The sequence below is a fragment of the Anarrhichthys ocellatus genome, unplaced genomic scaffold (assembly GCF_004355925.1).
Source record: "Anarrhichthys ocellatus isolate YVR2014 unplaced genomic scaffold, GSC_Weel_1.0 scaffold46, whole genome shotgun sequence".
Taxonomy (NCBI): domain Eukaryota; kingdom Metazoa; phylum Chordata; class Actinopteri; order Perciformes; family Anarhichadidae; genus Anarrhichthys; species Anarrhichthys ocellatus.
In genome coordinates this window covers 1,090,806-1,117,734 of record NW_022280076.1, presented here as the reverse complement: position 1 = coordinate 1,117,734, position 26,929 = coordinate 1,090,806, and the positions used below count along the sequence as shown (strand labels likewise).

Genomic DNA, 26,929 nt, shown 5'->3' with positions numbered 1-26,929 from the left:
CTTCCATGTCATATTTCCTTGATTAGGTGGTCGGCTACACATATTTCCCACGGCAATTGAAGGCAGCACCGCTTGCTGCCATCCATGCATCCAGTCCTGTCTGTGGTACCTGCTGTGCTACTTAACTTAGCAGCCTTACCTATCACTCACTTATGTTCAGGAATAACAACACGAACGACAGATAAAATGAATTTATTCAGTTTGCTACTCGATGCGCAGTTGCGGTTTAGGGAAAAGATGGACACCGTCCATTCGGTGTTAGTGTTTTAGCTGTTATAGCGGTTTGCTTGAGTCCATTTTGCGTGTAAGTGTAAGTGGAAAAAGACAAAGAGAAAAAGAGCTTTCCAATAGCTACAATGGTTTGGGCCTAAAAAGAAGACAAGAGGTAAGGATGGCGAACATCACAGAAGACGTTATTTGGTTATTAACTATACTCAATGGTTATCTGACATTTTGGGAGGATGTTAATTAAAATGTCTGCAGGAAATTTCAATGGTTTCATAGCTAAGCTAGCCGCTAGCCTAGCCTCAAACAACGCTAACATTATGCTAAAGGAAATATGCAGGTATAGTCTTGTAGGTAGCGTGTTAGCTTCCTGCTAAACGGACAGACGTTGTGGCTACTTTTGAGTTCTGATAAACTGCAACAATTGATCGTTAAAATGATGATATCGTTAAACGTTATTTTGTAATTCGTGCGGTGGCTTCCTCGTCCTCGGAAAAAGTGAGAAAGAGATCGTAGTGATACTGTTCATGTGACGTCTGATGTTTGTTTATTTTACTCGTTGACACATCATTGTTTAATATGGTTGTACACAGTTTATAATTACTTACTCGGCATTTGTTAAATGTGATAAAACAGAAGCTGCTCGCATGTTCATCGTGCTTTAATAACTGTTCTGCTCTTTAACTGCAGATGAACTCTTAAAGCGTGACAATTCAAATTCGAGCAACTATTATTTTTACTTGTTTGCAGTTTTCTCTGCCCCATGAACGGGACAATCTAACTATCGTCGGGTTTTCTCACAGTGACTAGCGAAAACTTTTGGTTTGTTGTGTCCTGTGGCCTCCGCACATCGACCCTGCATTTATTAAAGCACATTGGTGGCAGTCCTAGCTGTGTTTTTAAGTCAAACATCACCTAGGAAAGGCAACATAATAGCTGATGTGTCAAAGCTTTTTTTTTTTGGGGTCTAGCAAAAGAACAGCTGATATGCTTTTTCTAGGAAGCCATTTTACGTGCCTCAGTTGGGGGAAGGGCCAGAAAATGCATCATAAAGTCCACAGTTCAGAAAGTAAGTAACAATTAGCAGTATCCCTGCTACATGTCTGTAGTTGGCTGGGGTGTTCGAGGCAAGGACATAAGCAATCGACTTGTTTATCTTGGTTGACACATCGTGGTGGTGGTGGTGGGGGGGGCTCGGTCGTGAACTCATTTATGGCACAACATCTGTAGTCAGGTGGTGGTAGGTTGAGGTTTAGGTCGTTGGAGTTGTGGGAGCAGTTGTTTATGTTGCTTGGAAGTATAAGATGTTTTATTTTGTGTTTGGCAGGTTAAAGCACACTGCCTGTGCTTAACTCGTAGGAAGCGTGTAATGTGTTGGCAATGTATCAGAAACTTTAATTGAAACTGGTATTGATAAGACCCCAAAATCAGCATTAACGTTTGAGAATATTGACCATGATATTGAACAATAAAGGAGACGGTTCAGATAAATCGTGTTACACCAGAGTAAGGGCTCACATCAATAGCTCACTGCCCTTTTGTTTAAATGAAACTGTTGAGATGAGGTGGAAGTATTCGACTGTAAAAGATTGCTGAGTGTTTTAGTTTTTATTTAGGGTAAGCACGGAGGTGCCTAGGGAAATCTTAAGCGGACGTTTTAGGGATTTATCGGCCTTAAAATGAGGTTACTCCCAAAATCGGCACTGTTGTATCATGGGAATTATAACCAAACTGTCCTGTAAACCAGTAAATGTCAGTGTATTTTGGTGGATAGCGGTTTCTTTTCTGTCATCTTGTGCTCCCTCCACTGTGAAATCCTCTTCACTTCCTGTTTAGGTTTTTTGCTCTGTGGCTTTAGTATAACTGTTTCCTCTGTAGTCGAGCGAGGGCCCATCATGCACATGTTCTATCTGAGATGTTATGGTGACTTGTTTGTCCATTCCAGACAGAGGAGTGGTTGCATGTTTCTCTGGCTTTGACACGTCTATTGTACATTGCGGTGGTAGTCCAGTGTGGTTTTTCTAGGCTGGTGTTTTTGGAAAAATGAGCAATACCTTGCTCCAGACTGTTCGACAACAATAAGTAATTGTACAAGGTTGGTCGAGCTCGCCCTCTCAAAACTGAGTATTCCTTGTCTGAATAAACCGCATGCTTTACAATACTCCTTTATCCTGTTTATACCACCTCCAGCTGAAATGTATTTTAATATGTGAAGTCAAAAGGGAATCGTAGCGATCATCCCGTTCGCTTATTGTACGGATGTTATTCTTCTCGTCAACCTCACCAAAAGTAAGAGCTAATTGTGTCTTCAGCGTGTGAGTTTATAACCAAATCTTATCTCCTTTTTAAAGAGACGCTTGTGAAAAGTAGGATGTTGGAAGGCTTTTTCCAGAGTCTGTTAGTTTAATAAGCCCAAATCTAATCAGACATCAGCAGCTCTTTTTTTTAATTTTTTTTTTATCCCTCAGTAGTACTGTTGCTCACACAGCAGAAAAATGTGCTACTCACTGTGTCCTGACCTCATGCATCTGTTCTTCAGCTTTTTGTTCTCTAGGATGTGAGTTAAGCTCTCGTGTGGCTCGCTATATAGTCCAGTGGAGGTGAAGCTCATTAAGGACGTTTCATCTCACAGACCTGGCGAGCATGTGCTGTTAGATACTGCACTATAATATCGGTGTGAACGTTACAGCATCAGTCTTACACTAGTGTAACAGTAATGCCTCTAGTGAAGGGAAGTTAAAATGTGTTTTTCACGAAGGTAAATCGTCTGTGATAAGCGATTTCAATTGGAACAAATATTGCTACGCTTCTTAAGAGTTAAGAACATTTATGAATCGTGCAATTCAATCAACTAGTCTCTTCTTTTACGTTCCCATTTGGCCACAGCTCGTATCAAAACACACGTTCTGGTGAGTGGGGAGGTTTATTTCGAGGTTGGGAGTAGTAAGCTCTATGTTAGCATGTTTCTATTTGTAGGCAGGCTGATATCCCAGTGTCAAATTTAGCCCGGACTGCTGTCTGAGGAATAAGATTGTGACTGATATATGGAACACTACACATCCCTCTGGACTCTGTTATCCCATGTGATGAATAGGATCGACTGCATGTGCTGTTTGCATGGTGCCTTCAGTTTCTGATATAGTCGTGTTTCAGCTCGGTACTTTCAAGCTTTCTGAACAACGATTCATTCATGGTTCTCGGGCGAGTAATGTACTGTTAAGGGGAGTGTTTCATGAATGCTTCAGGCTAAAAGAAGACCTGATGCAACAACGTTTAGGGTGGATCTGTTTGACCAAGGCTAGAGAGGTTTCACATGCCAAGTGCTTCTTGGCATTACATCACATTTATGAGTAAGTGAATTCAAAGTATATACAACGCATACATACGAAAGCTTTATTTATACGGTTGCTTTATACTACTTTTTTGCAGTATAATCAAAGAAGTTGCCATACAAAATTCAAACCATGGTCATAATGTTGTGCTTAAAGGCTTTATTAGAGCTATCGTAGATCGCACAAATGCGTAAGCGATTTAATCTCATTTAAGTAATCGCTGACATCCCTAATCACTCTGTTTTAATAGGAATTCTGCTTGTAAGGCTTGGCTACTTGTACTCATCAAATCTGGATGATTTTTAAGAACTTTAACAGGACATTTTAACAATTTTAGAATGATTCATCTATTATGACGCCTCATTTAATCAGAAGTGTACCGGACGTGCTGGAACATGCCGAGTTGAAGCTGTGTTTGCATCACGGTATGTTTGAATCAACATTGATTCAAAGCCAAGGGAGTGGTTGGTAAAATATTCTTACCGTAGTTCTGGTGTGGGTGAAGAGGGTCATGCGAAAACGTAAAAGCCTCTTTTGACTATCTTGGTGTGAACATTGAAGAGCTTGAGTGACGCAGGTTCGTTTTTAAAACGTGTTCCCGAGATTGTGTGTGTGTGTGTGTGTGTGTGTGTGTGTGTGTGTGTGTGTGTGTGTGTGTGTGTGTGTGTGTGTGTGTGTGTGTGTGTGTGTGTGTGTGTGTGTGTGTGTGTGTGTGTGTGTGTGTGTGTGTGTGTGTGTGTGTGTGTCACAAATAATGTGGCAGAAAGAGCGTTGTGCTATCTGTGACACAACTGCAAGTGGCAGCAGTTTCTTACTGTGCTTGTCTGACTTTATTTTTCATTTCAAAATCCATATGAACTTTCTACAGTTTAGCTACGTATGCCTTTTACTCAACCACGGATTATTACTTTGTTTTGATGGGTCACGGGGCAAGACAGGAACTATTCAGTGATGGGAAATAAACCCAGTGTAATATCCCATTGCACGGAAGCTAGTAAATACTTTTATTTCTTCTCCTCGGTTTGATTTGATGATCTTGGCATGGAGGAGACGTCACCGGCCTCGAGGCATATTGTGCATTTTATTTGGATCTCATCATCAGAGTGTGTTGTGCTCGTTGTTAATAATAGTCCTCAGTTAAGAGCTTTGCTGGATGTTAAATATAAAAATGCTATTAAATTCATCCATTATTAATTCTTTTTTGAAATGCAGAGCAGTCCCAGCACCGGGCTCTTATTGGTAAATGCTACCCAGCTCCCTCTGATTCAGATAACGCACGCCTGCTGAGAAAGAGGCAAGCGAGTCGGTTCAAATGCTTCAAACCTGCCTGAATGAAAAGGATGTAAGCAGTTGTTGAGAGAACATGCCAATCAACACTGTGAGTCTTGTTTTGATATGTTAATTAAAGCTAATCTGAAGCCAAATAGAAAAATTGAAGGGTTTTCTACTGAAGCAGGAACTAAAGAAATCTGAATACTAAGACTTAATCCTAATGTCGACATCGTCTGTTAAATGCTTTCACGTAAGAGGTAGACAGAAAATAAGGCTAATTAATTCCCACTGTTGTGTCAAAATGTCTTTATATAGCTGCTGGTGTTCCCTAAGGAAAGTCATTTGATTTCATAAGAGGGATTTAAAGTTGCTGCATTTTCAGATATTACGTTTTTTGGGGGCATTTCTGATCGAGACCCTGTCCTAGTGGCTTGTGGTCTTGAGGTCCCGGGTCCCCAAACAACTGCTTATATGAGGCGGCTTTGCAGCATTTGAACGGGAACACTCCCTCTGGAATGCTCGCTGTCAGCAGGTTTGCTTGAAAAGCACCACAGGACCACCACAGCACACACTACTGACAACCTGTTGTTGATGCATTATACAATACTCTTTGGACACACCATTTGAATGAAGGCAGGGAGCTGTTTTAAGGGGGGGGGGGGGTTGAGAAAGAGATTTAAAATGCGTTTTTGATTGGATAGTATTTACTTTAATTGATTCAAAAAACTCTTCAGTATTTCCAAAACACGTGCCCTGATCATAATGACATGGAGTCCTGTGCAATCGCAAGGTTTCCGTCGACGTCATTGTCTACAGACGAGCTACGCATTTTAGAATGTCGCAATAACGGGATCGTAAAATGAGTCAAAGGGAGTTCCCCAAATTAGAATTTCATCATTTCATGTCCGGACTTTGTTTTTCAGGATCGTTTTTCTCTCTCTCTCATTTTTTGCATAATCCCTTAAGTGACACCATGATTAAATAGCACATCAAAGAGATTATGAGATTATCCAAAAAAAGTCATTATGTGTGTTCCCCAAAGTGGATTCTTTGAAACAAACGGATGTCTTGGGGAAACTTAAATAATCCTTGTTTAAGTGCATTATTGCAGCGCAATCCCTTAATTAACAAAATAAATAACATTTCATAATTCAAAGCAAGTAGAAGGGAGACAAAACTAGAATATATTAAGAGGAAAACCTTATGATGAGAAGAAATAACATATAGGCCAGGGGGCCATGCCTTTACTTCACTCGTTCAGCGGTCCAGGAAACACACCGACCAATTACATGCGTTGTAAATCATTTCAAAGTGATGCTCCTCAGCCAATCAAATACGTGTATTCTGATAAGCATCTTAACTCCAGTGAGATTTTACACACACGGGACAGACGGGTAGAGAGACTCAACAGGAGATGTACGAGAGTCTGAGAAGTTATTTCACATGATGTCCAAAAAGAGGAATGTGGACGGCTTAACCGGAGCTTTTAACCAAGAATGGACAGAATGTTCATTCTTCAGTGGCGATTATTAAGAGCAGCAATGTGAAGCTCCACTACGAGACAAAGCACAAATCTTTTGAGCAAATGAACCCACTCGCATCCGAAATGAAGGCACATAACAAAAAACATCCTAAGAGCCCAATATGATCAGAACCCTAACAATGATGTTCAAACAGAGGAGAATGGAGCTGAAACAAATGGTTTAATAACCACAGATAAAGTCCCTGCACACATATCTCTCTTTTTAGAAGATGAGAAGAATATAATATCATGGTTGTCTTGCTTGACATCACTTCACACCTGAATTAACTGAATTTAAAGCTGCAGGACAATTCAGTTAAATATACTACTTTATTTTAAGAGTCACATTTTTCATGAGCTTTCTGTTTTGTAATTTGTTCTCCCTTATTTTACTTGAAATGAACAAGAACATTTATTCATCATTGGAGTCGTTTATCAATATATATGGGACTAAGTCGTAGCGCAAGTCAGACATTATTGTGATGTTCTGGACCTTTTGTATGAGGAGATTCTCTCGAACTGGACCTTGTTGAACTTAAATTGACTATAAAAACAGTTTTCAGAAGAGGTTAAAAGGTGGTAGGGTCCTGGGCAATTTTTTTTTTTTTTTTTTTTTGTAATACTAAAAATGTGGTCATGTGTACTCGAGTCATTTGAATGTCCCAACATTACATAATTTGCCCGGACGGCTTTACAAACATTGTACAATAGACGACACTTATTTGGTCAAGTAAAAACCTTCAACAGGAGAAAACTGGGCAGCAGAGGAGGGAGCCCTTCTTCCAGGACTGATGGACCTGCAATAGATATTTCACATAAGGAGTGAATTATCCTTTTACAATTTTTCGGTACATTTTAAAAACCACAAACCTATAATATTAAGTAAATATTATAGCAATGTTTCAGGCGAAGTTTAAAAAGATGTTGAACTAGAAATCTGAACTTTTGGACGGAGCTGAAGGGTTCCTGCCAAGGCATCTGGATCTGTGTACCAGCTCCATAATATACCACCGAGTCAGACCTAAACGTGCCTTAAGCCAAAGGTATACCGTGAGCATACGCTCGGGTCCATGTTCATTAATGGCTGTATGTATAGGCTCTGTGTGGAAGTCCACGTATTGGCAATTTGTTGCCGCTGTGCGAATATGTCTGCGCCAGAAGTTTTCAGTGATCTACTGCACATGTGCCGAACGGGTCCTCCCAAGCGAACAGTAAAAACAAAACTCCTACACATCCATGATGTCTGCCGCAGTCTGTGTTTGTGTCTGTTTGGAAGTAGAACACTGGAAGGCTTTAGAAGTGATCAAATCTTAACAACAACCCTAAACATAACAGTGAAAGCTGCAGAGACTCCAGAAATGACATGATGTTGCCGGTTTGTGTACTAGTTTTAATAATAATAAAAAATCTCTGAGACATGTGATGATAACTCATTTGTCAGCATGTCATCGTCATTGAAAATGTCTCCCGTTCGTTACAACCTGCACGCCGGAAACTGTGCACTGTCTCTTTAAGAGGCTGCAAGGGTGCTTTGCCCTGTGCTCGGTGTAGTGGGGGAGGGAGGGAGGTTGTTGATGGAAAGACGGGCCCTCATTGGCTGGGCCTTTACTGAGGACAGTGACATCACACGGAGGAGAGGCCCTGTGGTGTAAAATAACATGTCCTTTTATGGGACGAGGTGGATCGTTCCATTCTCGGAGAGAGGTGAGGTTTTGTTCCCTTCTCGCTGCTCCCTTTAATAAAGTCTTTCTCCCTGAAAAACTTCTTCCTGTGAGGCTGTTTTAGTAAATAGTTATGGCTCTAAGTCTGTCTTAGACCAAGCTCATTTATATCTTTAGTGTTAATCCTTTATTCTATTTTATCTCCTTTGGTTTTACTGCTCTTAATCTTGAGTTTGATCGTATATTAAACTGCTGTTGGACGTCTTCCCCCTCTCTGTTCTTGCAGTCTCTCTTCTTTGATGTTAAATTAAAAGGTGTAATTAGTCACACCAGTCATAGATGTATTACTATGTTTCAGCAGTCTCATCACTATGCTTTGCGTAACTCATATGCTCAATTTACTGGGATTAAAAGATGACAAGAAGGAACCACCAGGACTGTCTCACTCTCTAGTGGACAGGAGACTGTCTCACGTTCACTCTAAAACCTTTACACACTTACCCACCCCCCCAGCCTCTTTTCACCTCTCTTGTTCGCCACACATGCCTTCACATCAAAACACTACACAGACAAATACAAAAGCCGCAGCTCCCCTTTAGGCTTCACCTAGCGTGGGACTACCTCCTCCTCCGCCGTTTGCCGACGTGGTATCTCCCGAGAACGAGCAGTCACCTCCCCTCTTCTAAGTCAGATTTGTCACCACTCCAAAGGAAATACATTGTACCTCCGAGTAGAGTAAAGAAAACTGTAGTTTACACTCTTCCAGCTACAGATGTATTCAGGAAGAAACAGGGCCAGGTTGTCTTCACGGGAGGAGGTTAGGCGTAGAGATTTAGGCTGACAAGTCATAACGAGAACACTTCTGAATCCTTGGGAGATCCTTTTTGAATCCTCCTCCCTCCCTTCTTCCAATGTTTCAGTGGTTGGGGCCATGGCCTCTCAGTCAGGGTAAGAAATGCATGGCTAGTTGGCTGCTTCACTTATTTCTCTTGGTGGGTGGAAAGAATAAAGCACAAACTTTTCACTACGTTGTACAAGTCCTGCTATACTGTTTTTAGTTCTCCCAGAATCCCAGTCCTGTGTTCATGGTGCTCAGATGACCATCAGTTCTTCCCTTTTTCTTTTTCATTGATGGGTCCTGGCCTTTAGAAAGAAACCGACGAGCTGATAATTTAGGTACAAAGTGAACTGCCTTTTTAACTCAGACTTTGACCTTTTTCAGTCTGGCACACTGAATGATTACATTAAGCACACATGGCCGCCACTCTTTTGATATTAATGCATGCCATTTCAACTCATGTTGTGTAAGGAGTCCTCAATCTACATTGCCTACCTTACTATGTTGGCAACTGATCAACTCTGTTGGGCTTGTTTGCCGAACAATTCAAGCCGAGGCTCATTTATGATTTGAGCCTCTTATGGTTTGCTGTTGAAACAAGTCAAATATATATTTAATAGCTTGTCCTGGGTGTTTCTGAAACCGGGTCTTATCCCAGAAGGCCTCAGGTTAGATGGCAGCTGAGTTTGTCGTTGTTGACTAGCGGTGCAACGCATCATAAAACTCACGGTTTGGCTCGTGGATCAGGTCTCAGATCAGCACAAAAGTGAGAAAGTATAACTTCTAGAGATCCCCGATCGAGTATTTTCACCGCCGATACCAATTGCCGATCGTTGATGCTCCATATTGGCAGATACAGATCCCGTTGTTTGATGAGCTGGTCTACAAGGCTCCAGACTATTTTATTTTTTAGCCACCATCCCAAAAATTAATTTCAACCACACTGAGGTCCGTGTAAACCATCCAAAGTTCTAAATGTTATCCTTTTACTTTGTCGTAGTAGTTTATAGTGTAGGTCATGATAACGTTATAATTTACCTTCACCCAATTCTCATTTTCAAGGCGACTAGAAAATCATAAAAGCAGATGTCCTGATCGCATGTTTTACTGAATGTTGGCGGATAACGATCTGTAAAACTTAACTTCACACTGCGATTGTTAATGTTAAACTGTGTAATTAAGGGGAGATCTGTGCCAGTCACAGATCGACAGTGGTCCATTGGTTACACCACTATTATTGAGTCACCTCTCATTTGTACACTTCACGGTCTTTGTTGACGCCCCCAGATAGAACTGAGCCATATTCTCAATCAGGCCCCCCTTAACCGGGAAAGGAAATCTAAAGGCATTGCATCGTTGAACTTCTCCATATTGCATAGTTTGAGTTTCTAGGCTGGTCGGAGGCCAACTTAAAAACAGGTTGTGTTCAGATGCTTGATCCATAGTCACACTGTCGCATCATGTTGCCAAGTTTTTCACTTTCTTTTTCTTTTGCCGTTCGGGCACTTAATAAAAACCTTTTTTTTTTTTCTTTTTTTTTTTTTGACTCCATAAAGAGGACTGGAGCGATCTTTGAAAAACCACGTAGGAAATGGATGATATGTTTAGCCCTTCCTTGTCAATTAAGTTATTCTGATGTTGCAAAGGCACAAACAGTTTGCTGGCAGAATGGACCGTAGCACTGTTTCAAAAGGACTCAGGACCATTTAACATATCATCTATTTCTTATGTTTGTGTTAAATACACCAAGTTCCCGAATGGCAAAAAAAAGAATGTGAAAAAACGTGGCAACATTGTGCGACTACGGATCAAACGTCTTTGATTATTTGTAAGCGGTGGAGACGTAGAAACTGTTATTTCGAGTGCATGAAACTGGCTTTTTCCTCAAACCACAGACTACATTTATAGCATGAAAGTAGGTTCTATTATATATGTTGGTACTTGTCAACTGGGGGAGGCCAAATAACCAACATCAAGCAGAACACACTAGGATGTGGCCGGAGTGAATTGACACTCAATGAGATCTGTTGTTGCAATTTAACTTGACCTTGTTTAGTTTGAGACGATGTGCAGTCTGAATCTGGTTCTCAGCTGTGCTGTGAGGTTAGAGACGCAACAGTGGGACTCACAATGTTCCCCTTCTCTTCTGGACACGTCTGCTGATAACACCGGTGTGAATGTTGTGTCTCCAACAGTTCACGGTCGCCTCCTGAGCTCTGGGTTAGCATAGCCTACCTAGCTCTGCTCTGAAAATCAAGTTTCCTGTGAGGAGTGATGACTCAGCGTTCGGTTTTCATGTGAGAGCGGTGTGAGTTCTTCCAGGAAACTGAAGCCTCGTTTGACTGCATTCTCACGTTTTGATTGATTTCCCCGTGTGGAGTGTTTTACTATAAGTTTCCTAGCGGCCTCTTTTCATCCATGCCCATGGTAAAGATTGATAACACCCCTGTGCGTTGTGTTTATAGTTTAGGAGGAGGCAGGGTGGTGTCTGTATAATCACACTCTCTCAACCGTGTTAAAACCATTGTTGTCGTTGGAAGAGCCCGAAGCTGTCTACTTAAACCGAGATCCGACACGCCTAGCTGATCGTTTGCTCGTTTCAGGTTTTAAAAAGATCCGTATTTGCTTTCTGTTATAGACACAAGTTGCTCCTTTTTAAAAAAAAAAAAAAAAAAAAAAATCACACATACTTGTTCCGTCCAAATGGCCAGCAGAAGTTTTACAACTTGTTTAAAAAAGACATGAACAACCTTGTGTTTCATCCTCTGGTAGTGTACACGTTTTTATTCCATGTTCATGCTTTTGGTGTCGTTTTGTCTCTCTGGTGTTTATCCATACGTTCACGAAGTTACAAGGTCTACAATGTTATGTCTGCACGACGCACATTACGCTCAGAGGGACAGTGAGGGCGAGGTCGATGGCTTCAAGATAAAGTTTAATAGCAGCAGGTTATTTAATCCTAATTACAGGTTATACTATTCCTGAAAAGATTTGCATTCTTTTCATGTCGAGTGAATGACGCTTTTTCAGTCTACTCCAAAACGCATGAACTGAGAGAACAACCATTCAAATTGTAGTCAACAAACTTCTCAATGAAGATGTTGAAGATGGCCGTTAGTAGTTTCACATTTACATCCACCATCTGTACGAGCAGATTATTGTCAGTAGAAGTAGACTTGTGCACATTGTCTAGACCAGCTTAAGCCTATTAGAGACAGGTCATGATCTTTGTGGGGGTAACGCTGATGATGAACGTCCTATTTGCGGTTTACCAATAATGTGACTCAAAGTAGAGGGCAGTCGATGGCCCGTTCTGACTGTGATTTGTGGTGAACAGTTGGAAACTTGAACTAGTTGGTATTCATTTCCGAAACCAAGAACTCATAGCAGAAGAGAGAACTGCAGAGCTCACGTTGTTCAGTTATGTTGCCTCACTGTTCAGGAGTAACTTTTAGGGAAATTCTCACCGACCCGCCAGGTGTTTCTTTCACCAACGACTCACTTTCACGATGCTGCTTCGTTTTAAAGCCGCCCCTTGTAAAAAAAACAACAAAAAAAAAAACAACCAAACACAAGATAAGGAGTCTGTTTACAGTCCCCTCCACGGCGTGTGCTTATGTTGACTTGTTGTTGTTGTTGTTCTGTTTGCGTTATTAGCAACATGAACCGTGAGGACCGGAATGTGCTCCGAATGAAAGAAAGAGAAAGGAGAAATCAAGAAATCCAGCAGGGAGGAGGAGGAGAGGCCTTTCCAGCAAATTCACCTCTCTTCCCTGAACCCTACAAAGTGGTAAGTTTGTTTACCTCTCCCTTCAGCTTTCACATTCAGAGGAGTTTTGTAACGGTGACAGGAAGCGACAACCACACAAACTTAGAGGAACATTCACGTTTTGTCATCATATATTATTTGAACCGTCATACCTACACCTTTTTTGATATATATATATATATATTTTTTTTTTTTTGCTGGCTTAGCTAAACAGCTGAGAGGAATGTTTCGCTTTACAGCTTCTGTGGCAAAGGTGTAAACCCTCTTTCTTCTGGTGTCTTTGTACACAACGTGTGTGTGTCTGCGTGCGTGTGCGCGCACTTTATGTAACATTTGTTTGACTTCCTACATTGCTTCAGTCTGGGGGAAAAAAAAAAACTTAGTTGATTCAGTTTTTCTCTCAGAGTTGTTTTAAGAAAATCCTGTTTGATGAAGACGTGAACACATTTAGTTCTTTTTCACAATCATCTTCAGGATCTTGCAGCACTTCATATCTGAACACGCTCTGTTGGCTTTGTAGTCGAGATGATTTTGCACAAATTTCAAGCTGAAATTGGCTGATCTGTGTGCAGCGTAGTATGTGGCTAGGTTAAAAACGGTAAGCTTTTGGCTTAAATAATGGTTAGCTTTCAGATAATCAGCTATCGACTAACTCTGCACAAGATACGAAAGAGCCGGTTGAATTGTCCACACCTGTCTTTGGTTAGCTGTTTTGTAGTGCAGCTGAAGAAGGTAAACACAAGATCATGCCAGCCCCCTTTCCTCCCATGTCTTCCCCCCTTGTGCTCACAGATACATATAGATGTAGGGCAGCCAGCTCCCTGCTCCTGCTCGGCCAGTATAATTTGTAGAGAGGATTTGAGTTCTCTGAACTGGTCTAATCTTCGCCACTAACCAGATTTGAGCCGAGGTGAGTGGCGCCTCTCCTTCAGCTCAGAGTTAGCCGTCATTGCGGCAGAGATGGAATGCGTCCCGACAGGTTGGGAATAGAAAGGCGACCAGAGGTGAGCGATGAGTGCCGACCTGTGTGTTTTGGACCACAACAAAGTGAAAGGTAGAAGGTCCTTGACCTTTTGCACTAGAGAAGAAAAGGAATTCAGCAGCAAAAGGTGTTATTGTGCACGGTTTTGTTTTTCTGTCTTCAGAAACAATAGTACAGAACAATGCGGAAAAAGCCAACCTGTTTCAGTCACTGGCTTTTCTACACTTTGTACTTCTTGTCTCCTGCTTATGTCTTATGTAAGCTTCAGTTTGCCCCCCCCCCCCCCCCCCAAACCCTCTCCGTCATGCTCCACTAAGTGGAAGTTTACTGTGTTCAGCATTAAAGGCCATGTGTGCACGCAGCTGCGGCCTCCCAGATGTAGAGCAGCAAAGCAGTAACGCTTTTATGGCGCTGAGCTCGCACACTTTTAACTCGGCTGCACAGAATGATGAGCACTAAAGTATCATATTATTATTGGTATATTTACAGTACATAAACACTGTATATAAATGCATATTGTCATTCTTCAATTTGATTATGTTGGCCTTTTCCATTGTGTTAAAGGAAACTAAAAGAAAAGACAACTTACTAAATCTAAAATCCAATAATCGCATTCCTGTTTGCTGCATTTTAACCACAAAGATTAGGCAAAAAGAAACGGGTAACAGATAAAACACTGATGCTGTAGTTTGTCGTTTTTGCAGGCGAAAAGGTCAACATGGAGGTAAAGTTCCTAAAAAGGTTTGTGAGAGCGTTTCTGCAGACGAAAAAGGCTGTACAATACAATCTGTAGTAACAATGAACCAACTGTGTAATGACTCGGGTGTTTCTAATTTCTATTTACACTTCATTGTTTTTAGCGTCATCGGCCACCATATGTGCCAGTGTGTGTGATAAGCCAGAGTATATTACCCTTGTGAACTACTTGTATTTACAAAGAAGCAGAAGTATTTCTCTTCCACTGGCTGTTTTTAATACAATCCTAATAAAACACAGCATTTATGTTGGAACCACAAAGTAAAACGAAACATCCCAGAAGAAGACTGGGCGACGCTCCACACGTGTGAGCCGTGCTGTGCTGTGCTAGCAGGAGGCAGCGGCGGTGTGCATGTTGTGACCACACTCGTTAACATTTCCTGCTACAGATAACGGCTTGTTTCCTCACCCCGCGTGTGTGACTCTTGTCAAACAAAGTAGAGGTCTAACACTTCGTGTGAAACTGGATATTTTGCACAGACCGTCACGGGCTGATTGCCCGGCAGGTCGGCTGGAACCTGTGGCTTCAGTGTGATTGATTAACCTCTGTGTGTTGGAGCAATGGGCGGACTTATCTGTGTGAGCAGATGGGTGTGGACTGATCGGGGGCCCATTTTGAATGAGCTAACTCAACGATTGGCGGATCTCTAATGTTCGATTGATTACTTTCTCAATGTTTTAAATGTAAAAGTGAAGACACATGGTTCAGGATATTATTAGTTTCATTCTTTTTGTTATTTGAATTATGCTCATTTTTTTCATCTTTTCATGAATTTAAGTTTTTCTTTGTTGGAGAAATACATTTTCTCTCCATTCTGATGGAAAGTAATTAACCCAAGTGTTGAACTTGTGCCCATAATGACTGTTTTCTCTGCCCCTCTTCTCTCCTCTCTGCTTTCCCTCCGTTCGTTTCTCTCTCACTTATTTTCCTCTCAATCCATTTTTTTTCTCCTCTTTTTCTCGCTTTTTTTCTTTCTTCATCGTCACACCGTTCCCCTCCTTCCCCACCTCTCCCTCCCCCCCTTTCTCTGCTTCTCTCTTCAGTCCAGCAAGGAAGATAAACTGTCAAGCCGTATTCAGAGCATGCTGGGCAATTACGACGAGATGAAAGAGCCGATTGGTGACACACTTCCTAAGATTGGCGGTAAACCATCTAACAGCTCGTCTTCCTCCGAGGAGAAATCGGGCCCACCTTTGTTCGGCGGGGACCAGCGCGGCGTCGGTAGCGGTGGCAGCAGCCAGAGCAGCAAGTGGACCCCCGTTGGCCCCGCGGCAGGCGGATCTTCGTCCCAGTCCCAGAAGCGCTCGGGACTCCAGGGCGGCCACGGTAGCCAGAGGAGCAGCGGCAGTAGCGGCGGCAGCAGCAGCGGCAGCCAAAGACACGGAGGGGAGGCGCGGGAGAAGAAGTCGAGTAAACACGGCGGGGGGTCGGAGCACTCCAAGTCGCACACGTCGAGTCCGGCCAAGGGCTCGCTGAGTTCCTCCGGCAGCAACAGCCACTTGCGGGGCTCCTTGTCCGCCGAGCAGCACCACAGCAAAGAGCGCTACCGCTCCAAGTCCCCGCGAGACCGAGAGGCCAACTGGGACTCTCCCTCACGGGTTCACACCGCCTTCCCCACCGGACAGCACTCGAGTCAGGCCTTTCCCCCCTCTCTCATGTCCAAGCCCGGCTCCATGCTGCAGAAGCCCACAGCGTATGTGCGGCCTATGGACGGCCAGGAAACAGCAGAACCCAAGAGCTCGCAAGCGGAAAGCTACAGCGGACAGTCGCACAGCAGCACCATGGGAGAGATGAAGTCCAACAGCAAGGCCTCACTTTCCAAACTCAAGATGCCCTCGCAGCCTGTAGAGGTGAGGCTGGTCTTCAGGCTTTCCATAAACTATATGTTAATGTTAAGGTATAAAGCTATAGCAGCAGACAGTGTATATAGAATATACTTACGTAGAATGGCAGCGCAGGGTTTGTGTTTGGAGCTTGTATTCGTAATGATGTAATAACTGGAAGAGATTACCTCGCAGCATGTTACTCTTGGTCTGATTGAACTCTAGGTCTAATAAAATGACTCGTGCTACTCCCAATGGAAGCTTCCTCCCACCTGCAGCACTGACCGTCATGTTGAAAACGTGTTAAACATGCTCTTTCTGTCTTTAGGGATCTGGTGACGCCAACTGTGTCGATGAGATTCTGAAGGTAATTGTTAAAATAATCCCCTGTCAGGCCAACAGTCCATCATAAGTAGTCAGAGAAAAAAACTATTGCTCGAGTCAGTGAAAGAGCACTTCACATTACTCGCACCTTACCCGTGTGTGTTTTATTCTTTCTTTCTTTCAGGAAATGACTCAGTCGTGGCCCCCTCCGCTGACGGCCATCCACACCCCCTGCAAAACAGAGCCCTCAAAGTTTCCATTCCCCACCAAGGTCAGCGTTGCACCAGTGCCTGTGTTTACTGTTTGACTCGAATGATGTCATGTGTTGTTATGCATCTTGTTTGGTGCCAACAGACCGTACAAAGTACAAATGCAGAGAAACGTTTTTGTGGCCGTCTAATTTGAACTATAAAGTGATGGGACTAGCGATTGGTATTTGATCGATTAATAATCAATAATGAAAGTGGTTTGCACCTGCTACGGGCTAATAAACATGAGCTCAAGGAGTTCCCTTTTAAAATTGATTTGTTTTTATTTATTCATTGATAATAATTCAGAATGTCGTCTTTTTTTCACCTCAGGACTCTCACCCTTTCCCAAGTGGGCACAGTGAGTATCTCACTCATTTCTGATTCAAACCCAATATAAAATAAATGTAGGTGTGTATATATATTTGATATATTTGTTGCTCATGAGTTTTGTGTGTTTTTTAGAGCGAGGTAGTTCGTCCAAGAGCTCCAGCAGCCACCAGTCCAAAGCTTGCGATGACCAGCCCACGTAAGTGCTTCATCGTTTCCTCCTTTCTCATTGTAAGCCCAAGTTTTTAGCTTATTTAAAAACAAATAGTTATGACGAGGTAAGAAACCAGACGTGCATAGATGACCTCAGTAAGTTGTGTAGATGGAGCCACCGTTTACGCTGCTGTACTTGCATACAAAGATTTAATTCAGTGTCATTCCTCCATCTCAGTGTACTACTAGAAGATGACCTGAAGCTCAGCAGCAGTGAGGACAGTGATGGAGAACAGGACTCTGCCAAGAACGCCTCACGGAACACTTCAGCAAGGTAAACCACAATACACGCGTATGTTTGCGGGGGGGATATCATCAACCTTTGCACACATCAGTGTGTACAACATGAAAGTGTACTGCACACCTTTTGCACACACTATAATGCCGTAATTGCACTCTTTCTGTGACGACAGCAATAACAGTGAAGGAGCGGAGCAATCCAGGGACGATTCGAGCAGCCACAGCGGCTCGGAGAGCAGCTCGGGCTCCGACAGCGAGAGTGAAAGCAGCACGACGGACAGTGAAGCCAATGAGCACCCGCGGCCCGCCTCTCCTGAGGTAATGACTGACCAGCGACTTTGTACAAAAATGATTTGGTCCTCAGGCATCATTTTCAATGGAACTGTTCCTCTCTCTGTCCACCCTTCATTTAGGTTGTAATAGTTACGTGTGTGTGTGTATATATGTGTGTGTGTGTATATATGTGTGTGTGTATATATGTGTGTGTGTATATATGTGTGTGTGTATATATGTGTATGTGTGTATATATGTGTATGTATATACATATACAGACAGTATTTTTCACTCACTAACACAAAGTCTTACATCTGTGTGATCTCCTGCCTCAGCCTGAACAGCCCATGGCCAACAAGTGGCAGCTGGACAACTGGTTCAAGAAGGCCAAGCAGTTCTCTCCGGCCTCTCCAGTGGACAATGTTCCGACCAAGTGCAAGAAAGAGGGCAGGGATAATGGCTCAGGACGCGGCTATAGTAGCCAGGGAGGGGGTTCAAAAGACTCGGCGGCACCCACCCCGAGCAGGGACCTACGGGCGGCGCAAAAGGGCGCGGAGGGTGGCCGTGGCCGGCAAAAATCCCCCGCCCAGAGCGAGGGTGGCACAAATCCGCGAAGGAGCGTGGGTAAAAAACAGCCTAAAAAGTCTGAAAAGCCCCCAGTGGTGGAGGAACCCAAGGGAGGCCTGAGGGTGGAGAGTGAGCCGGCTCCAGAGATACCTCCGCATCGGCCTAAAGCTGCTACTAAGGGTTCCCGCAAACCAAGCATCAAAAAGGAACCTAAATCTTCCCCGAGGCCCACTGCGGCCGCTGTCACTACCGCAGACAAGCGTAAGGCCAAGGCGCCCACCAAGACCTCCCAGAAGTCCCGGGAGTTTGTCGACACGGACTCGTCGTCGTCGGACTCTGAGGGGAACGACAGCATCCCGTCCTCGTCGCAGACGCCCAAGTACACCGAGAGCATCAGGACCCCCGTGTGTGTGTTTTCTCCAATGGAAGAAAAAGAGCTGTTGTCTCCTCTCAGTGACCCTGAGGAGCGCTACCCTACAAGGCAGCCTCAGCACCAGGTTTTACTAGTGAAGATAGGTTAGTCTCTCTTGTTTTACACTTTTCCGGCTGGAGTGCACACTCACTGAAGCTTTTCTTTTCTTTGGACCGAATTAAAGCCTTCCCTTCCTTTTCCTTCACCATTTCCTATAGATCTCAGCTTGCTGTCGAGGATCCCAGGGCGGCCCTACAAGGAGCCTGCAGAGATAAAAGTGGAGAGGGACGACTCTCTAGACCGGGACAACAAAGACTTCAGCAAACAGAGCTCTGAGAAGAGCTCTAGTAAGGCCAAGAGGAAACACAAGGTATGAGGCTGGATGGAGCAAATTCCCTCTGTACTCTCTGCTGGTTTCATTGATCTTAAACCTGGAACCTTTAGATCTGGACCAGTTGGTTCTAAACCTGGAACGTTTCACCCCGAGGTTCTGGTTCGTTTGTGCCTATGTGGATGCAACAGGCGCACTCGGTTGCAGGGCAAAAAGAAGCGGGCGCAGATTGTATTATTGAGATCATTTAATCATGTTAACGTGATGCAAGGAAGCATTTTGAGGTAAATCTTTCCCGGTTACATTTCTGACCAATGAGAGAACAACTTGCGTGGCATGGTTTACTACTTTTGGACCGCTTTTGAATGTACAAAAGCGAATTGAGGCGCAAATGCAACAATTGTATCAAATTACTCCGTGAACCGGAACAAATCAAACGCACAGCAGGTCTGGAAACGGCCTAAAAGAATAGTTGAATGGAAGATTTTATTTTCACTAAACAACATATAGATTAAGAGATTTTTATTCAGATCTCTTTTTCATTATTACTTTTGTAAGAGAATTATGTCATCATAGCTGTGAAACTACCAAAGAAAGACGTACAATCTGTAAGTGATGTGTTTATGTGGGATTGGCAGAAGGTTGTACTGCACTTCATATGAGTTCATGTGCGAAATTGCAAATTTCTTTGTCATCAAATCCTCCAGAGGCATGTACGCACACACACACACACACCAGTAAATCCTTTAATGCGTCTTCTAATTTCCTGCGACCTTTGTCTTTTAGAACGATGAAGATGGCACAAAGCCAGAGAGCAAGCGCTGCAAGCTAGAGGAGAAGTCCTTATCTCATCATAAAAACAGCAGTAAAGAGTGAGTATTCTTCCTTTCACACTTGGTGTGACAGCAGTACTTCATTTCTTGCTTTCTTTTTCACTATTCTTACAATTCACAAAATTGAACTCTCGTTATAAAAAGCTCAGTGAAATGACTTGTTTATTACTTTAAGCCACACCTATCAACCTTCATGATCATGACCTCTCGGCTATGATTTCAATGTTGATCTGGAATGTTAATATGTAATTTTTTGAGTGTTAATATTCTGTGATGTGGAGTACGGTACTGCAACACGGCTGCTCCGTTTTTAAATAACATGATACACGTGTTACAATGACCATTCATGTCCCACCAGGTCTAAGAGGTCCATGGAAAAGAAAGAGGAGCCCGCCCCCTCTCCTTCCATATCGGGTCTTCAGCGGACGCCCAAGGCGGAGCATCCGAGTCGAAAGAGGACGGTCAGCCAGTCCTCCACCTCTTTGTCCAGCGGGACAGGAAGTGGGAAAGAGGGAAGCCACAGCACCAAGGGCAACTCCACCTCCAAGCACAGAAAAGGAGAGGACAAGGGACGCAGCACACGCGACGGCAAGGTGAGCGCGAGTAACCGTATTCCCCCCCCCCCCCCCCATCCGCCGTTTGCTGTCACGTGAACACCCGGCATTGTGGGTACTGGGAAGTGCAAGTGCGGTCTTTCATCAAGTTTGCCGACCAATGTTTCCGACCCGAGGAACTTAAATAACGAAACACGTTGGAAAAGGGTAGTGGTCGAGAACATAGCCGCGATAAAGGTCTATATATTGTATATGCCCAATATCCATAGAGCGCCAAACGTTTCTTTAGGCACCCGCAATCTCTTATATTCCACTTCAAACACCAGGTGCCCCCCCCCCCTCCCCCCCTTTTTTTTTTTCTTTCTTTCTCCTGAAACTTTATTCCCTCTCGCTCGCTGTCTCCGCAGGAGAAATCCTCAAAGGGCTGCGATAACCAGCTGGCTGTGCCGCCGCTCACCACGGACGGCTCCAAGTCTCAGAGATCCAAGCTGGTGTTTGAGGACAGGTAAGAGGAGCTCTTTCCACTGCAGATAACCCCTCAGCAGAGTGGGCAGAGAGAACTGCTGTGGGGATCTAGGATTGCCTTTGATGCATAAAGCTGCAGGAGGTTTCGGGAGGTCGTGCATAGATTTGCCTGCATGCAGGAGAGATGATGTAAATTTCCATTTTCAAAGGCTCTCTGTTGGCAGGCTGTGTCCTTTTTCATGCTGAGGTAAAGAAATAACATCGTCTTGCCTCTTAGTTTTATTGTCTGTTTCATGGTTTGATTTTATGTACTGTATATCTGTGCTTAGTGGAGATGTATGCTGTTTCAGGGAAGTACTTAAATGAGTTTGACCTGTTAATAATGTTGTTTCAGGGTCCATTCGGCAGATCACTACTTACAAGAGGCCAAGAAACTGAAACACAATGCAGATGCACTGGTGAGAGCGTGAGCTTAATGCCTATTTACATGTGTAATGGAGATGCTGCAGAGTCAGCTGCTGCATGCAAAGCAGTGAGAGGAGAGGTTGTTCAACGAGGTCTCGACCTTTTAATGTAAAACAACATGGAGATTAATGCTTGGTTTAGCAACGCAGTTAAATTCTCCCTTTTTATTGCTCGCGTTTATATGATTGTATAACATTTATTGTATTTACTGGGAGATTAACCTCGGACACAAAGTCTTAAAAGTCCTTCTTTCTCTGTGCTCTCTCAGTTATTGAGCAGTATGTTTAAGCGGCGGGCTGGTATCAGTGACTTCCCTGAGATACCTGACATGGCTGCATGCTATTTCCACTCAAAATTCTTGAAAATGTTACGTTTATTTTGCATTTTACAGGTTTTTGTAATTTAAATACTCCGTCTGAAGAGAAAATAACTCTGACATTAAGTGAGACAAGCAAACATGATACAAATAAACACAAAACCTATTGATGAGAACTAAGCAATAATATTTTACACTATGGATACACTTTCATTTTATCTTTAATGTACGTGTAATACAATTGTTTAACCCACACTACGGTTCACTAGTCCACATCTATGAGGTTATACATTCCATTTAAAGGCCAATGCAGTTCTTGCTGCTGTTATTAAAAGAGTTTATTGTATTCCACACCAAACCATGTGAGTTTTACAACCATGGCAAATTAACAGTCATGTGAGCAGCATTTAGGTGGGCACTGCTGTGACAGTTTCAGAAAGAAGTGCAATATTAAACTGGTACTCGCTCACTAACTCGGGATGCTCCGCCATCAGTGATTTCATTGTCGCCGTGTCCCTGTTCTCTCTCTTTACAGTTGGACCGCTTTGAGAAGGCTGTTTACTACCTGGACGCTGTGGTGTCTTTCATTGAATGTGGCAATGCTCTGGAGAAGAGCGCTCAAGAGGCAAAGTCTCCCTTCCCCATGTATGCTGAAACGGTGGAGCTCATCAAGTAAGGACAAACGTGCTGTCATTGTCACTATTTAAAGGGGAACGCCACCATCTGTACACATCTCTGTTTACAGGTGTTGTGTGGTACCACTGCCTTTAGGGATGATGCATGAGTCAGCGTGAGTTGTGGCTGAGGACGACAAGTTTGAATATGAAAACACACCTGGTGGTGTAGAGTTAGACAGAAGTCAGCTTGTGGCTAGCGGTGTGAGGCTACTTTACCTGCTACTAACATTACACACGCAATATCTAAATGAACTGCGCTGGTTGAATTGTGGGTAATGTTGCCGCCAGGTTTTGGCACGAAAGACGAATGTTTGGAATTAAAGAGGATATCTGGTTGTGCTGGATCCATGTTTTTATTTTAACTTCCATTGTTAATTCATGTTCTAGAAGTGCAAAGTCAGTGTGTTACATGTCACTTTTATTGAAATGAATGTTTCTGTCATGACATAAGCAGTTTGTTCTCCAAGGAACTAAACATTTGTTCCGTCTGTACATTCAGATACACTATGAAGTTAAAAAGCTACCTGGCCCCAGATGCTACTTCAGCAGACAAGAGGCTAGCTGTGCTTTGGTGAGTACGCTGTCTGACAACAGCTGATGTATTTCATGTTGAAGAGGTGTCGTCCTGTCCTCAGCCTTCAGCTGACAGTCCTCAAAGCCCCAGCTATTTGATTTGAAGGAGGGATGTGTGTTTATTCAGCCCACCTCCCTCTGGTCATTGCTGTCTTCTTTGCATGTTTCACATCTAAAATGAAGCTTTTTTTTTTTTTTTTCCCTCTTTGCAGCCTCCGATGCCAGTCCCTCCTCTACCTGCGGTTATTTAAGCTGAGGAAAGACAGCGCACTAAAATACTCCAAAACCCTCACCGAACACTTAAAGGTGCTTTTTTTGTTTGTCTGGAAGCTGAAATCAAGTTTGGCTTGGCAAACATTCACTCAATGAAGTGAATGTGTAACCTGCTTTGTACATAATGTTCTTTCCTTCATTTTGTTTGACAGAATTCTCTGAGTAACACCCAGGCTCCCTCTCCTGGAATGGGAAAGTAAGTCGCGTCCTTCTTTGCTGTTAGGAGAGGAAACATGATTGTAAAGGAGACATCTGTTTCCTGCACGTGTTGAATGTTGAGAGAAAATGGGTTAGACATTTCCCCCAATGGTAAAAAGTTTTAGACTTCCACAGAAGAACAGTTTGACGCTCTTAAGTCGTCTGCAATTACATAAAATCTGCCGTCAGGGATGATTTTCAGTTTGTTAACCGTCATGCGTTCACAGGTGCTTGTTTTTTTTTTTTTTAGAAAAGACAACGTGCCGTGTACCCGTTTCTAAACCAGTACCGGCTCTTTTTTTCACAACCGTGCTCTTCTCTGTTTCCTAATTCAGCAAGGCAGCGGGTATGCCCTCTCCCGTGTCCCCCAAACTGTCGCCGGGCACGGCCGGGGGCTACTCGTCCGTCAGTAGCAGCAGCAGCAGCGCCAGCTCGTCTGTGACCATACCTCAGCGTATCCACCAGATGGCTGCCAGCTACGTCCAGGTCACCTCCAACTTCCTGTACGCCACCGAGGTCTGGGACCAGGCGGAGCAGCTATCCAAGGAGCAGAAAGGTGAGCTACGTCTTAAAACAGACCATGATTTGGGACAACATATAACATTAGTGGATTGTCGTATCAAGTGGGGGGGACCAAATGAAAAGGGGAATTCCGGACTGATTGCAATACTGAAAATGCACATCGGTGTTACACCCACCGCTTTTATGACTTCAGTGTTGCAGCAGGATCCCACATGTTTCACCACTTTTTTATGGTAATGCTAATATTCTGGAAGTTTCTTACAATTCCAGCACTTTTAGTTTAACAAATGAAATATACAGTCCGACCATTTAAGAGACCTCAGTTGTGTGTCTTCCACTTTCCTTTCCCTGTTACTTCTCTACTGTCAAAGGCAAAAATACCCTGAAAAATGAGCTTTTGAATACCATGATGATTAGCTAGAACTCCTAATGAGTACGATCAATTTAATAGTGCTGAAACGATGAGTTGATCAGCAGGAAACAGTTTTGCTAGTCAATTATCTTTTTTCATTTATCAAACATGCTGGTTTTAGCTCCTCAAATATAAGAATTCGTGAATTCTGAATATCTTTGGTTTTTGAACTGTTGGTCGGTTATAACAATCAGCTTTAAGACATCATTTTAGGCTCTTGGAAATAGTTTTTCACTATTTTCTGACATTTTATAGACCAAACATTGAATTGATTATGAAGAAATAAAGCACAGAAAATGAGAATAAGAAAAATATGAATGATGTTGCTTGTCTCCATCTTGAAGACTCATTGAATCGCAGGCGTTTAAGCTGACGCTACTCTCGATGTGTCTTCTGTGTCCCCAGAATTCTTCTTGGAGTTGGACAAAGTGATGGGTCCTCTGATCTTCAACACCAGCAGCATGACAGAACTGGTGCGTTACACGCGGCAGGGCCTCCACTGGCTGCGTCTGGACGCAAAGCTTATTCCCTAGCAAGGACTCGTTCCCTGCTCGCTGCTTCCTCACACACACACACACACACACACACCTCAGCTTCTTGAGTTAAGGAACATGTGCTCAAAGACGGTCACGCATGCGCTCACAGACAGACACACATACAATGATGTACTGTACGCACACACACACACACACACACACACACGTGATGAACTTCTCAGACATATCTCCAACACTGTGTCCATTTTCTACACCAGCTTGCCAAAAACACTGAGCACTCTAGAGCATCTCACACCGTCGACAGCACCACACAGGGAGAAACATGGGGAACTGCAGCACAGGAACAAAAACAAAAGCTTGTCGCCATGCTTCATATATCGGCATTCTTACAATCTTTGCCATGTTTCTATCCGTTTGGCACGGACGCGCTGGGTGAACTATTTGCTATGAAAAACGCTGAAAAAAATTAGGGGTTTGGTTTTTAGGCTACTTTGGCTTTTAACTTTTTATTTGACTTTGTTTCACCAAAGTACCTCCCATGAACACCAAAGGTGCTTTAAAATGAAGGTTTCTCTTTATCATTTTTGTGCCTTGTATGTAAGTGACAGGAAAGACAAACAGCCACCCGTCATATCTGAATACATTTTCCCTTTTTTATTATATTTTTTGCTTTAACTAATTTGATGCATTTTAAAATATTTAACCGTTAACGGAAGCTGGCAACGTTCATGTTTTTGATTGCAGTCTTTCAGTTTTAAATCAAGTCCTGTTAACACATTTTAGAGTAAAGATGGAGTTGGCCACACATGAAGCTACATTACCGCCATCTTGATTTTTATCTTTCCTGCAGAGTCTCCAGGCGCTAAAGCTTTAATCTTGAAGCGTGCCCACACTATTTAAGAACGGACCGTAGGAAGGGCTACCGTGCACAGCAGATTAATACTTCTGACACACACGTATTTATAAATGTTCTTACTCATCAGTGTATTTGTTTTTAAACCGGTGTTTTTATTTTCCACAATCATGGACTCATTTTAACCCTGCTACAAAGGTTGAATGTTGGGTCAGTTTGCTCAAACCACCGTGGTCCGGTTTAATGCAAGGAGCATCCTGGCCTCTAGGGGCCGCTAGCGGGGCCTTTTCGGCTCTTGGCCTTAATAGAATTGATCTCGACAATGTTCTCTCTAAGAGATGTTCTGCGTTTGAAGCTCCAGAATACGAGCCTCTTCCTCTGACATGTTGTTAACACTCGTAGCGACATTGTTCATTGAGAACTTTTCCTCGAGGCAGAGTGACTTCCAGACAGTGTTATTCATCGTTTGATCCCTTGTTTGCTCAGAGTGTATTTTTCTAAGGAACAGCAGGAGTGTCTTAAAGTATTGAAGATCATTTCCACACACAATGCAGTTATTTACGGTGCAGTTTATAGAAACCGGGCCTGAGTGACCACTAATTTGGCACAACAAAAAGCAAGTTCACCTGTAAGGCAATATTTAGAGAGGCAAACTCGTCAGTGTTGCATTTATAGAACAAAGAGTTTTAAATCTATCATTATATATTTCGAAAAAAGAAGTGCAACGGCCAATATAGATTTTATTTATATACCAAGCAGTTTTTTTTTTTTTTTTTGTTTTTTTTAGTTTTTTTTCTCTTCCTCTGGCCTAGCAGAAGTCTAACTTTAACAGGGTTGAACCAAGGGTTATGAGATGCAAAGTATTTGTTTGTGTATGTCATTTTTTTTCCTATTTAAGTTTGAATCACGCTTGTATTACCAGACGGTAGATAAGAACCGTGTCGTCAAGTTGTAACGGTGTACGCCAGCTGTCCACATATTACATTTCTCATATTTAATAGTACCGGCTGTCATTGAGGGAAATGTGGACGGCAGTGGTTTTTGAATGAAGATGTTGACATTCTACCCAAGAGTTCAGTTGACATTTGGGTGTTTGTTAACCGTCAATGACATGAAGGACTGTGCTTTTTATTTTGGTGTGTTTTTTTTTTTAAGCTCGCTTCCTCCTAAAA

The 26,929-nt window shown here is 43.0% G+C and overlaps 1 protein-coding gene across 2 annotated transcripts; it reads left to right on the top strand.

Annotated features, from left to right (window-relative positions):
• Positions 1-49: 49 nt before the first annotated feature.
• aff4 (AF4/FMR2 family, member 4) lies at positions 50-26,929 on the top strand. 2 transcript variants are annotated; one of them, XM_031869157.1, is made up of 21 exons: positions 50-385; positions 12,508-12,640; positions 15,402-16,208; positions 16,510-16,548; positions 16,690-16,776; positions 17,087-17,114; positions 17,219-17,282; positions 17,475-17,570; positions 17,710-17,854; positions 18,145-18,892; positions 19,007-19,158; positions 19,906-19,991; positions 20,311-20,545; positions 20,914-21,011; positions 21,366-21,429; positions 22,288-22,424; positions 22,929-23,000; positions 23,215-23,308; positions 23,428-23,471; positions 23,809-24,029; positions 24,813-26,929. In XM_031869157.1, the coding sequence occupies exons 2-21, from the start codon at positions 12,512-12,514 to the stop codon at positions 24,938-24,940; spliced, it is 3,474 nt and encodes a 1,157-aa protein (XP_031725017.1). In that variant the 5' UTR covers positions 50-385; positions 12,508-12,511; the 3' UTR covers positions 24,941-26,929. The 2 variants fall into 2 exon arrangements, with proteins under 2 accessions (XP_031725017.1, XP_031725016.1); XM_031869156.1 differs by lacking the exon at positions 50-385 and adding an exon at positions 6,774-8,960.